This window comes from Oreochromis aureus, linkage group 3, assembly GCF_013358895.1.
Source record: "Oreochromis aureus strain Israel breed Guangdong linkage group 3, ZZ_aureus, whole genome shotgun sequence".
Classification (NCBI taxonomy): Eukaryota; Metazoa; Chordata; class Actinopteri; order Cichliformes; family Cichlidae; genus Oreochromis; species Oreochromis aureus.
The window spans coordinates 90660625-90674938 of record NC_052944.1 but is presented as its reverse complement, the minus strand read 5'-3'; the positions used below and the strand labels follow the sequence as shown (position 1 = coordinate 90674938).

The 14314-nt window shown below is 40.5% G+C and overlaps 1 protein-coding gene across 1 annotated transcript; it reads right to left on the bottom strand.

Annotated features, from left to right (window-relative positions):
* Positions 1-73: 73 nt before the first annotated feature.
* Positions 74-8753, bottom strand: LOC116316802 (TRPM8 channel-associated factor homolog). Its single transcript, XM_031735438.2, has 11 exons — positions 8683-8753; positions 8336-8552; positions 6537-6831; positions 6141-6442; positions 5848-6022; positions 5518-5612; positions 5096-5309; positions 4687-4923; positions 1492-1709; positions 1185-1298; positions 74-848 (listed from the first exon to the last, which is right to left on the bottom strand). Exons 1-11 carry the CDS (start codon positions 8751-8753, stop codon positions 606-608), a joined length of 2181 nt encoding a protein of 726 aa, XP_031591298.2. The 3' UTR covers positions 74-605.
* Positions 8754-14314: the final 5561 nt, after the last annotated feature.

Sequence of the window (14314 nt, the reverse complement as noted above, 5' to 3'; positions counted from 1 at the left end):
TTCAGATATCGGTGTAGTGAAACTAAAGACTAAAGTTCTTTTATTATAAAGTCTGACCCAACATAATGCAAACATGAAAATACAGCAGTAGAGCAAATGACAGATTCAACATTATGCTTATTCACATAAAGAAAATCCACATTTCTAATAATATTAGTATCCTTATAAAAATCCTGTGTCCTCATAAAAGACTACTATCTGTAAGGAAAGGGTTGCAGTGAACGTATTCAGTAGAGCACAGTGTAAAGCAAGTTTATTGCGTTATATGCTATAGTAGTGCAATGCCTTGCTATGATTTCAGCCCTGTACAAAATAAAGGCAAAGATCCAACTCTTGATATCATTGAAAGTCTAGTCTACCTGACAGTAAGTGAAAGCCTACTGTACTTCCCCCATACAGGTACATCAGAAAAAAAAAGAAAATAAAACCAAATTCAATACCTACAACCTCACCACATCATTTCTGTTTCTCTATTCAGATACTCTCATAAATGTTGTTAAAACAGAAGACCAACCACCAAATCAGTTCACCGTGTTGCCCATCATTCACTTCAAATTAAGATATTGGCTGAAACCATTTCTCTGTACACTGCAGTGGTCTGAGGTTTAGTCATACTGGGTCATGGGGTGATCATTCCAGGGAGGCAGCTGGGACAGCTTCTCCTCAGTGGCTGTTTCTATTGGCCAGCCCCAGGCCTTAAAGAAGCCGGTCAGGTCCATCCCCACAGTCTGGGAGAATGTCTCAACATACAGGTTCATCTTTCCTTTGTTGTCACCTGGGAAGTCACTCATGTGGTGATACGCAGCAAACACCTTCTTAAAGGCATCCCAGCCAAACCTTTCCTGGAGCTACAGATGAGGAGACAGGGTCAAAATAAACTGGTAATCATGTTATTGGCAACAAAGTATTCATTTCAGTCTTATTTCTGACTGTAAAGATAATGTTTTAATTCTGTCTCTACACTTTCTTGATAGTGACTTAATTATTGATTTAAAAGATATCATTTTACAGTTCCTGAAACATAAACCCAACTCTAGCCCTAAGTCGGTCACTGGTAACTTGGTGGATGTTAAGATTGATGGGATCAAATGGAGCTATTGACTCTTTTTTTAAAATTTCCAATGAAAACAGGTCACAACAGTGTGGACAAAGCACACTTTCTCTAAAGAGTAGAATTCACCTACCTGCATATATGTTTCCAGAGCCACCCACATGCTCCAGCTCTCAAGGCTCCTGCCTCCTGCGACGTAATCCTTGGCTCGACTTTGTCGATTTGCTGCAGTCATAGCTCCATGAGCCTGCATTGAACAGTATGGAATGAGGTAACTGTTAAGCATTGTACTCTAAGGAAAAACAGTGTCAAGTCTTCTGTCCTCATAGGATATCAAAAAAAGAGTTATACTTTCTAAAACTGATTGATATGAAAAGCATCACAATTCAACAAAAGCTTTTCTGGCCATTGGTCTCAAAGATGGATGTGATTTACTACACCTTCTCCCTCTTGATGCCCAGCACCTCTTCATTCACATACACTGACCACAGATTGCATGTACCCTCTGTGGTGTGTGGTGGGAACTCCCAGCAGCCTCTCTGTTGGTTGTGTCCCAACTCGTGGATGGGGCCCCACATTTCTTTACCTTTTTTAACACCGACCAACTCAGCAGCTGAGTTTTTATGTACCATGATAGGATAACCTGCATGCATAAAATCTGAATAGAAAAGGAGAAATGAACAGTAGTATAGTGATGATTCTTTTGGATTTTATAGCTTTGATAAAACAAATTCTTTAAAAAATATGTAAAAAAAAAAAAAAAAAAAAAAAAAAAAAACTCAAGCAAACAGACAAGCAAAAGTATGACATGATTATGGTTTTTCAATGCAACAGTTCAGGGTCTACTCAGCCTTTTGCCCTGTGACAGCTGGGATAGACTCCAGTGGATGGTTGGATAGAAGTTAAAAACCAATTTCTCTGATTGGTTGTCCTTTGTAAACACAACAAGTCAACAACAAATGGATACTCAGAGGCTAAGCTGTGTGCCTAAGATGGGAATATATGCCATCAGCGATTTCAAACAGAACCAAAAGAGAAGGAAAAAATAAGCATTGCGAATAAGCATTTAGAGCTGAAAAGTCTGAGCTTTCAGTTTAGAGGGATTAAGCGTACACACTCTTATGTCATTTTCTCAAACTTGATAGACAGGTAAAGCCAGCATTGTAATTGTATATATGCACTATTTTGCCAAAAGTATTTGCACGTCTGCCTTCACACCAAGGTTATTAACGTTAACGAAAACTAACGAAATAACGAAAACTAGAAGTGAAAAAACATTTTCGTTAACGGAAATAAAAATAAAAACAAAAAAAGGAAAACTAACTAAAACTGTAATGAGTGTTCACAAAACTAACTAAAATTAACTGAATTTATAGCAAAAATGCGTTTAGTTTTCGTTGATGTGTGCGTGTCATACAATAGTCAAGGGTGAAAAAGAAGTTTAGTTTCCAGGTTTTTTTCTTGCTGTGTCTCATTATGCCAGCAGGTGGCAGTACGTTAGTCGAGTCGTCTGTGTTGCTGCTCCGGTCCACGCGCAGAATCATGTCAGGAAAAGTCTGGAGAAAGCGCCAGAGTCCAGTTTGGGATTACTTTGAATATGACTGTGTTTTGGATAAAGCAAGTGTCTTGTAGTGGAAAGAGACAAATTATGAGGGACATTTCTAAAGGGAAAAAAAATCCCACAAACCTTCAAGTGCACTTGAAAAGCTCACACAAGAAGGCTAACCTAGCTTACCTTGAGAAGGTAAGGGAGCACACTCAACCCTCATCCCCAGAAACAGAAGCTAACACCAGGCAAGGCAGCGTGATGCATCCCGAGACAACAGGACTGGGATATCTACATAACTGTGTGAGTCAATTGCCTTAACACCCGGTGCTGCAAGAGTTAATAGTCTCATTGGGGCCAAGATATACATTTTATAGTTGCCTGGTATCAATGGTTGTTCATCTGCCCTAATTTATTTATTTATTTATTTAAAGAACCCATAGGTGGGAATGTGAGTTGTCTGTCTCTGCGTGTTAGCCCTGCGACAGACAGGCGACCTGTCCAGGGTGCAGGGTATGGTAGCTGGAATAGCAACATACCCAAGGATAAGCAGAAGAGAATGACTGATATGATGAAACTGGGATTTTGTTACACTTAATTATTGCAAACACAACTAAAACTATAACTGAAACTAATCAAAACTAAACTGAAACTAATGATTTTCAAAAAAATAAAAACTAAACTAAACTAGCAAACAATTGGTAAAAACTAATTAAAACTAATATAAAATTGAAAATCTGAAGTCAAAACAAAATAAAAATAAAAACTAATGAAAATTGCAAAACTATTAAAACCCTGCTTCACACCCATATGAACTTGAGTGACATCCCATTCTGAATCCATAGGGCTTATGATGTCAGCTCGCCGTTTGCAGATATAACAGATTCAGCTCTTCTAGGAAGGGCTTTCACAACAATTAGGAGTGTGTTTATGGAAATTTTTGACCATTCTTCCAGAAGCACATTTGTGTGGTCAGATACAAAGAGTCCAGTGACGGCATGCTGTGCTTTGCATTGTGCTTGGTGATGAAAAAAGCATATGCTTAGGGCAGAATCAGGTGACCCTAAATCCTACCTTAGTTATGCTGCAATTGTTTTAGAGTGCTGGGAGATTCCCATGATGCCTTAAATATTTCTCCTCCAGTCACTCTTTTCACTCATGTCAAGAGATTTATTCTAAAGACACTTCTTCAGCTAAGAGTCTAAAGGGTAGAAACACACACAGACGCTGCAGCATTTACTTGTATACAAGGGCGATCACAGAACGCTCACACCAGAGTGGGGGCCCTGTGATGCGCGCTCTGTTCTTGCACTTGTCTTTATTTATATGCAAAAATAATACAACAGAGAATACGTCTATTCATAGGCAGAGGAAAGTTAGTGCGCAGGGAGTGAAGATAAGAGTGGTTTAGGTGTATGCATGTGTGTTGTGGGATACAGAAAGACGCAGCCTCTCTTCTTGTTAGGGAGCGTCAGATAAGAGTGTCCAGCTCTCCTCTTCCTGCTTGCTCAGCTATTATCGCTGTGAGAAAGAATTTATAAAACAGTTTTGTAGTGGACAACAGTCTAAGTCATCAGAGGTCAACATACAGTATTCTATCATATGCAAACTTACATCACTAAAAGCTTATACTGACTACTAAGTACAATTTTCCATTGACAACTCACTATGTGTTAACAGACGTCTTTACATTGAATCCTACTTGTTATCAATTGCTGGCTCTCTTCCACAGCATGTTTTTTATCCTGTTTTTTTTTTTATTACAACAACTGGTCACAGCCAATGTGCTTGTTTATAGGGGGGTCATATGATTATTGGGTTTTTCTCTGTATGTATTATTGTAGGCTCTAGCTTACAATATAAAGCGCCTCGAGGCGACTGTTGTTGTGATTTGGCGCTGTATAAATAAAGTTGAATTGAAAAATTGAATTTGGATTGGTGAGTGAATACTTTCTGTTTGCTAGTTCTATTCCAGAGAACTGGTCCATGCATACACTGCCTGTCACCCAGCGTTACTTGAGACTTTATATATGATAAAAAAAAAAATAGGCAGGTGTGTACTGTACAACATGAGGCAAAATGCACTTACCGTGAGAAATCTGCACATCTCTCACAAAGCGCTCCTTGCGGGGAAATTTGTGTGGTTTGGCAGCCAGATCTGCAACGGCCCTCGTGATTTCATCCCACAGAGCAGCCACCTCGTCAGGGCGCTCCAGACCTCGAACAGCATCTGATGGTACGGTGAGGATGATGTTTTCAAACTCCAACTCTGCCCAGGGTGAAGGAGCTGTGCGCAGCAACGACCATTCAGCTGCAGTTGTTACACCTGAAAAGAACAGAGAGGAGTGCATCTATTAAATTGCTTTGGATTATTACCTGGGAGATGCTGCCCTCAGCCCTTCAAATTATAGACTGTTTAAAAAATAGTCTAGACCAGTGAAACCAAAGGTACACACTAGTGCAAACACATATCAAAGTTCGATCCACTGCAGACTCACCAGACTTATAATATGGAGCAGATACAGCCATCTGTGCTGTGACCTCCAACCCCTTCACTTGTGTTTTGGGTGGGGCCACCAGGTAGATGAGTCCCCCCCAAAGGTTCCAAACTTGTATCATCTCTGAGGTGACAGGAAATTGCTCATGGACAGATGATGGTCTCTTCAGCACATCCTTCTTGTGCAGAGAATCAGTTTGACATCCTATCTGAATCTGCAGAAGAAAAGGAAAGTGCATTGTAAGCAATAATACAAGCAAAAATATAATAATATAAGCAATACCACAAAGTATGCAAAACTGTAAAAAGGAATAACTAAAAATTGCAATGACTGCTCTGTGTTTCTGGCACCTTGCTATCTTTAGGTAACAAGGTTGCAACATTCTGAGTGAACTCAAAATCAATTGATTTCATATACTGTACCTTCCAATCCTTGTTGACAATCTGGGTTGGTATGACCATGTAGGTCTTCATACCAGGAGAGAGGTAGAGACCTGTGCTGATCCACTCTTCCCTATCTGAAAGACACAATTATAAAAGATGACAGTCAGGGACATTTACAGGTATAAAATATGCATTTAAAAAATGTATTTCACAGTTTTCAGTGTCTACAAAGAGGTGCATGTATTAATACTGTGTGACACTGAACAACAGGCATTGCTGCCTGTTGCTGAACGATGCTGTACAATGTAAATCTGTACCTAAATTCAAATAACCACATTCACATTTTTGAACACAGCAGTAAGATCTGACCTGCTGTATCAACATCAACCTTGATCCGGTGGTTATAGACAACAGGCATCATTGGGTTGTCCTTGATAAGATAGGGCAGGAGGGCATCGGGATCTGGGCAAACCTTATATACCTGGGCACCCACAGCGAGGAGGAGGTGGTCTTTGGGACTGTTTACAGGGCTTTTTTCACTCACCTTGAAAGTGAATGGTGAATGTTATTAGATATGTCCCCACATTATGACACTATCTGCAAAAAAAAGGGCAGACGAGCGACCCCTCACCAAACCCCATCTATAAAGGGCAGCTACTCACCTGTGGCAGGCCTGACCTCTTTAACATGTCAGTGAGTGTGGCCAGCACTTGCCGGTAGTAGGAGCAGTCATGGGCTTTCATCTGCAAGTAAACATTGCAGTCGTTGCCCAGCTTTTTCAAACATCCTTCCTCATGTTTGCTAAGTTCTTCACCTGCAGTCACATGGGCAGCAAAGCGGTATAGAAGGTGGCGGAAGTGGTAGCTGTCTTTAATAGCCTGGCTGGGTACGAGAGCTTTGTATGTTCCTCCTCCAATTGTTGCGCCCAACAGGCTCAATCCCATTTGATTTAAGATCTTGTTTCCTGAAAGACATTAAAACAAATCTGACTTAAAATACTCTGGTATATTCTTGGAGATGTCACACTAATCAGATGCATTGGTCGTGCATTTTCATACCTGGGAATTCTGTAAGTGGATTTTGCCCAACATGTGTCTGTGCCCAGTACCAGGCATGTCCTCCAATCAGCAGGCCTCCTCCCTCTGCCACAAAGTTTTTGATTTCCTCCAAATGCTCACTGATATACGCTTCACACACAAAAACACTGAGGTCTTTCCTGAATTTTGTCTTCTCACACTTCAGATCTGACTTGGTGAGAACTTTGATCGCAGCGTCTATATCCATGACACCAACAACCCCTCTGCGGCCTTCATCCAACCAATGAATGGCATTTTGCCAAAATGGAGCCATGCTCTAAAAAATGTAAGGAAAGCAGGAACAAAGGCAGTCACATGTACCTGTGATGTATAAAAGATTTCTTGGAACAGCAAAAGCATTTCCTTTTTAACCATTTCAGGTCTGCTTACCGCTCACTCCTAACCCTATCAATATGCGATTTTTGGTATCTGCACACTTTGGTCCAAAGTCCCGGCAGCCACGCGATAAAGACAATCCAAACATCCATTCTGAGCTGCACAAATCTAAAACCCTACACACATTTTTAGCCCTTTGATACCTGAGTCATCATCAGTGGTGAACCCAATCCCTAACTTTAACCTTCATCCATCTATCCATCCTATGGAATGAGAATAGCTTTGTTTTTAATTAAATTATTAACCCAAGTCTTGGCATTTAGCGAACAAAGAAATTATACATTACAAAAACCTATTCACTTTCTCTTTTGTAAATAGACTGGTACTTATTGACTGGTACTTAAATAGCATATTTTCTACTTTAATTGAGCATTCAAAGCACTTTCTACCACAAACCTCATTCATACAAGCACCTTTTTTTCCAACATTCACCATGCTCAGACTCGGGTACTCACACCATAGACATCAAAAGAAACTTAGGGTTCAGTGTATTTGCCGAGTATACTTGTAAAGAGTAAATATTTGAACAAGACATTCTTCAGGCGAAATAAAGACACTCAAAACAGTTTGGATGGTAACAACGTGCGCACGCTGGGTGAGATTTCGAGGAGATCCCACCACGAGCGCAGGCAGAGGTTTTATTTATAGTCACATAGTGGCTTCAACTGTTTAAGGAGGAGACAAAGATTTGCCTCTGAGAAACAGGTTTGTTCCAGTTTAGCTGGGTGTGTGTGTTCTGTAGATAATCACTAAATATCACATATATGCCGCTTTCTGTGTGTGTGTGTGTGTGTGTGTCTGTCTGTGTGTGTGATTCTGAAGAACAGGCCCCTCTTGGTATTTGGGAGTGTAGATAAGAACGTCCTGCTCTCCCCTTCCTGGGAGTGAAACGGCTCGTAAAGAACCAGGTGCAGAGGAAATGTACTGGGTGAATCATATCTGAGAACACTATGCTTTTGTCTTTACTTCAGCTTCACTTCTAGTGAAACAGTAAAATCATAAAATACGATTAAATGGAAAGAATAAATGGGTAAACAACTATTAACACTGAAACTAAAGATAAACTTTCAATAACGTACAAATGGAAGTGGGAATAATACTTGAAACATTTGAATCTCTTAACAATACTTCAACATCCAAACTGGAGAAACATGGGATCAACAGACAAACCTTTAGATTAGTAGACAACGATCTCTAACCCCTGCATCATGCCTCATACAGAGTTAGGGTTATCACCAATGATGGCTCAGACATCAAACGGTTAGAATGTTCTTTTATATTCTCTCATCACAGATAGATGAAATCTACTGTAAGCATCAAAGTGCTGACAGAAATATACAATACTGAAATATATATATAGTGAAAATAACAAATCTCTAATTTACCTCAAGTCCCAGAAATCCTTCATGTGTAGCCACAATCACTCGTCCCTGTCCATAGTAGCCTCCTGCCAAGAACGCCTGTCCATCATCTGTGGTCGCAATGGGAAATGCTAGCGGTCCATGGACTAGAACCTCCGAAGCAGTTAAATCACACGGGACCTGGAACTCTGAAACCCCCTGGAGTAAGAACTGCAAGTCGTCCTCAAAATCCTTACCCAAGCTGAAAGGTGGAAGAGTCATGATAGGAATGAGAGACACAGTTAAGAATAACTGTATAAATTGCATTTTCAAATGAGTTTTTGCATGTTAACAAAACAATTAACCAACATACAAGTAATTGAATTTTTTACATTTTTGGAAGATTATCACGGCTACAGCTACTATCATTGCTACGGCTGGGCCCGTCTTGGTTGTGAGACATCTAACCCATGCATGTTAGTAGGTATCTAACATTATCATTATCTGTCATGTATTCAGACATATCAACCAGATCGGCTTGAAACTGTTTGTCGATTCCATTAACCAATACTCTATTTCTGGGAAAGTGGATCCTAACTGGTTTATGGAGTGTGTAAGTGTCATCTCGTTCTAAATAATGTTTGACCTGAGATAATGAGGGTTTTACACCTATTGCCTCAGCGGTAGCAATTCAGAGCTTATTTAAACTGGCCAAGCCAGCAGGATGGGACGGATCATGATAAATTTTATACAAGGTATTTTCCATGATGTATGCAAGACACAAATGATAAAGATGTTGGTGTTAACATGTCTTTTTATTTCATTCACACAGACAATGAATACTGAACAGCATACATTAAACCAAGTGTCTCCCAGCCCAGTAGTTACCAATCATGCGAAGCATTGCTGGTTTAACACGACGGGCATAATGACTTGCTTCTAGCAGCTGTACAATGTTGTCATTAATTGCGCATACTATATCTTGTGATGATCTCAGTTCAGTCATGGTATCTTCTGCAATCCCGCGGAATTGTGTTCCAGTCCCATCGACTGTGTACGAGCGTACAAACAGGCGAATGGCAGGGATGAATCGGTCTGTCTTGAGCCTTATCATCACATCGTCATAGTAGGTGTCAAAGAAATACTCAGGCAATTCGAGCAAGCAGCTGTGTTGCACCTGGCTGGGATGAGCTGTTTGACATCCGTAGCATGTATCCTGTAGAAAGTCGTTTAGCGCCAACATCACCAGGTGGTGGGTTGCAAGCTTGATGTCGATAATGGTTTCCTCACACAGCCCCGATCCTGTAGGATCCCGCAACAATTGTGGAGAGGGGGGAGGAGTTGGTGGGGTCTGGATTAGCAACGATGGCGGTGGGGAGTCTGTGAGGTCCCACGCTTGCGTGTCTCCCTCTGAAAAAATGAGAACAATAAAAAGATGTTATATTTTGTTGCATAGATACACACATACGCACACACGCACACACATACACACTAGACCTACCATTTGGTTTATTTAGTTGTCAGAGGGCCTTATGATTTTAGGTTTGCACAGGGTAGAAGGCAGGCCAGTCTTCGGGCAAGTCTCAAAATCATCAAAAACAAGGCGTTTTCTAATACCCTCCTACGCAGTGTTGAGACTATCCCTCTTGATGGCGTCGTCAATCTGGCTAAATAAACGCAGCATAGCTCTCCAGTCGCACCACTGTATAAAAAACATGTCCTTAAACCATGTAGTGCGTTCTTCTATGCTCAGAGGGTAAGGATTTAACCTCCAGTTTTCAACCCCTCTGGCAGCTATAAAACTTTCCCTGTCATCACATACACTGAGAAAAATAAAGTCATCTGGGGTGCTGTTGAAATGATCAGCCTCAACCCTGTAAAGCTCTGGCCCTGTTGGACTGTTCCACTGGGAAACATACAACATCTCTGGGAAGCCCACATTGTCCAAGTCCGCACAAACAACAGTGCGAAAGAGTTTCCAGTTTTTAGTAGACATGACTTGTGACTCCCCCCAAAACACTCCCTCACCACAATCTACACAAAGTATAACTGCTCCGTTGGTATATTTAACGGTATACACATACCCATTACTGCCTCGATATTCTAACTTAAATTCAGTCCCATCTTCGGCGTTTTCACAGCGTTGCTTTTTGCGATGAGGGCCCCGGCATACGCCTGTAGACGTACCTAGTGCGGCTGTGGCTTGGGCAATGTCCTGGCTGCTCGTCATGGTTGATACAGATGTCATCCTGCACTCCTTAGTTAGAGGTGTCTGTGTTCCTTAGGTTGCGCTGTTGATGTTCCAAATGGTGAAAGAGTCCGTTTTATATGTATTGGACCAGCCCACCAGGAGGTGTCATTACCACCCGGGGGGTTGGACACGGTTTCAGTTGACCTCTGACATGATAAGATAAGATAAAAAGGGTAGGATGTAAAGAAGAAAGGTGGAAAACTGTTTGGAGGATCGGTTGGTCAGTAGAAAGTGTAATTGTCTGCTTGTAGAGATAAAGGTGTGGGGGTGTAAGAAAAGGTGAAAAACCTTTGGAGGTTCAGTTAGACACGGTTTCAGTTGACCTCTGACATGATAAGATAAGATAAAGGAACTGTTTTGTAATGGAAAACTATGGAACTATAGTTGGGATGTGTGAGTGCTGGATGCTCTTGATAAGGATGGCTCTTTTTTTAGGCAAGGCAAGGCAAGGCAAGGCAAGTTTATTTATATAGCACAATTCAACAACAAGGTGATTCAAAGTGCTTTACAGAGACATTAAAAACAAAATAGATAAAAAGCATGATTTAAAATTGATTAAGACAAGCAAACAAACAAACAAACAAACAAACAAACAAACAAAACAGTATATAAAATCAAAAATCAAAACAGTAGATAAAATCAGAACAGTAGATAAAATCAGTAGTTAAAATGTAGGTTTTGAAATTTAAACTTAAGTGTGGATTTGGTGCTTTATTCAAAAGCAGCTGAGAACAGGTGAGTCTTCAACCTGGATTTAAATAAACTGAGTGTTTCAGCTGATCTGAGGCTTTCTGGGAGTTTGTTCCAGATATAAGGAGCATAAAAGCTGAATGCAGCTTCTCCGTGTCTGGTTCTGACTCTGGGAACTGATAACAGACCGGATCCAGATGACCTGAGAGATCTGGAAGGTTCATACTGGGTCAGGAGGTCACTGATGTATTTTGGTCCTAAACCATTCAGAGCTTTATAGACCAGCATCAGAACTTTAAAGTCTATCCTCTGACAGACAGGCAGCCAGTGTAAAGACCTCAGAGCTGGACTGATGTGGTCCACTTTTTGGTCTTAGTGAGGACTCGAGCAGCAGAGTTCTGAATGAGCTGTAGTTGTCTGACTGATTTTTAGGTAGACCTGTAAAGATGCTGTTACAGTAATCAAGCCTACTAAAGATGAATGCATGGACTAGTTTTTCCAGGTCCTGTTGAGACATCAGATCTTTTATCCTTGAAATATTCTTGAGGTGATAGTAAGCTGATTTTGTTATTGTCTTAATGTGTTTTTCTAAGTTTAGGTCTGCATCCATCACTACACCCAAATTTCTTGCCTGGTTTGTGGTTTTTAGGTGTATAGATTGACTTCTTCTGCTGACTGTTGGGGGTCTAACTGTAACCCCCTCTGTCTAACTGATGGAGAGTTACGAATATGTAGTTTTAGAAGTATCCCTGTTTATTTCTAAAGGAATACCTGCTGTTTGTGATATTCTGTTTAAAACTATTAGCATCTGTGTCTTTCAGAGCGCTAAAGAAATGTGGCATGCTCCTAAAACAGTTAAATCATCTATGTGTGTTTGTGACTAGTAGATAATTATAGGACTAGTTGCATTAAAGGAACATTGTGGGGTTGATACAGTGCTCGTGTGGCTATGTGTGAATATGTGTTTTTTAGAAGTATCGCAGTTTATTTCTAAAAGAATACCTGTTATTTGTTGTGCTCTGTTTAAAACTATTTGCTCCTGTGACTGTTCGAAGCGCTAAAGAAAAAGCAAAATACCCCTAAACTAGTTAAATTAAATCATCTATGTCTAAATAACAGAGCTCTGAGACCTATACAACCCTTTAAAAACAGTTTAATTAAAACACATAATGGTTTCATTAAATAAAATTAAAATCAATTGCTGACATCTGGAGAAACTCATAGGAGGTAAAAACAGGAGGGTATACATCAAAAGGAGCAAAACATCGACGGCAGAAAAGTTTAGGAACGGGAGCGAGAGCGGCTGTGACGGGGGGCGGTACACCTGTCAAACTGTAACGCAGGTGTCCTAAGGCGAGCTCAGGGAGGACAGAAACCTCCCGTGGAGCAGAAGGGCAAAAGCTCGCTTGATCTTGATTTTCAGTATGAAAATCTGAGACCTATACAACCCTTTAAAAACAGTTTAATTAAAACACATAATGGTTTCATTAAATAAAACGCTATTAAACATGTGAACTCATATGACCCCCAAACTCACATGCACGAGCAAAAGTCCGTTCACGCTCACACGCACTCACATGGACGCACAGGGGGATAGGAGGAGGGGGTGAGGGAAAAGGGGAAGTGGTGGGGGGGGCAAAAAAAGCTACCGGTATATTACTACTCCCCTGTTTTACCACGAGTCAGATGTGATGAACTGTTACTGCAAAATTCTACACACAAATGTTTACATTTGTCAGTGCTGACACCATGTTGGTCACTTAGAAAGCACTAGCAGTTAATAGTGTTAACTCACATCAGCACAGCTTTAGCTCAATTAGCACACAATCAACGAAGTGGAAACACTAAGAGTCAAAATGTATCACACACCAATCTGAAACTTTGATGGATAGACAAAAGGGTAGACATTCCTCAATCCCATTATAACGAATCTGTTTTCTGTCTGGAGATGGAAAGTGTATGACCATAATCCACACACACGTATACCACTTCCCCAAAATATGGATGTGGAGATGTAGCAGTTGATGCTGTTCATGGCTGGATTTGCCCTGCTGATCAGCCTGGGCCAACATTGCTTGTGATGTGGATGAGGTGCTGTGGCCAGATGGAAACAGAACAGAGGATGCAGTTTGTTTGTTTTTTGTTTTGACTGTAACTGTATTCAGTAAATTCTTCTGCTGTTTGTATATGTAGAGCATGGCATGTGCAACTTTGTGTTGGTTGGGATGAACATTGTGTACATTGTTCTTGTGGGATAAATACAGTAAAATATTTTTGGTACCATGTATTTGTGTGTTTTGTATACAAACATTCTGAAATCTTTCACAATGCACTTATGTAGGCCTATGTCCTGTCTTCGTAAGTGTAACATTGAACAAAAAAGGTTTACAGTAACTCATTAGGATAACTGGAGAAGAAGTGGCCATAGTGTTTTACATTAAGCACATTAGTGTTCAAATGGTTCCTATAAATGTTGATTTATGTGATAGTTTGTGTGTATCATTTGAAAACAAAATGCCATTTTGTTTTCAAATGACAGAGTCATTTTGTTTTAAATGTAGAGTTTCGTTTTGCAGGAGGATTGAAGGGTTTTGCCCGTTGTATGTGTGTGTTTTTTTATTTGTGTGTAGAGTTCTGACAATATGAGGGATGCTTTCAGGAAATGTGTGTAAACAATTGGGAAAAACTGTAAAAAGAAAACAAGATAAAACAGCATAAAATCAACTAAAACAACAAAAATAAAACATAAAAACCAACATCTCACGTGGTGTCAAAGGTCAGGGTAAAGAGGTGGGTTTTCAGGAGTGACTTAAAACAGGAAGGGAAGAGGCCTGTCTAAATGTCCCTGGTCAGCGTGGAGGGAATGCCACTCTGTGTGCAGCCATCAGCCAACGAGGGATACTCCACCTCCATGCCATTCTAGGACTCTATAACACTATGCTTCTCCTTGATTTTATTGATGCTCTGAGACAACAAATGATCCAGCGGGACTATAGGGAACCAGCACAGCCAGAGCAGCTTCACTACGTTGTTGTTTGGGATAACGTCAGCTTCCATCGCGCTGCTATGGTTCATGACTGGTT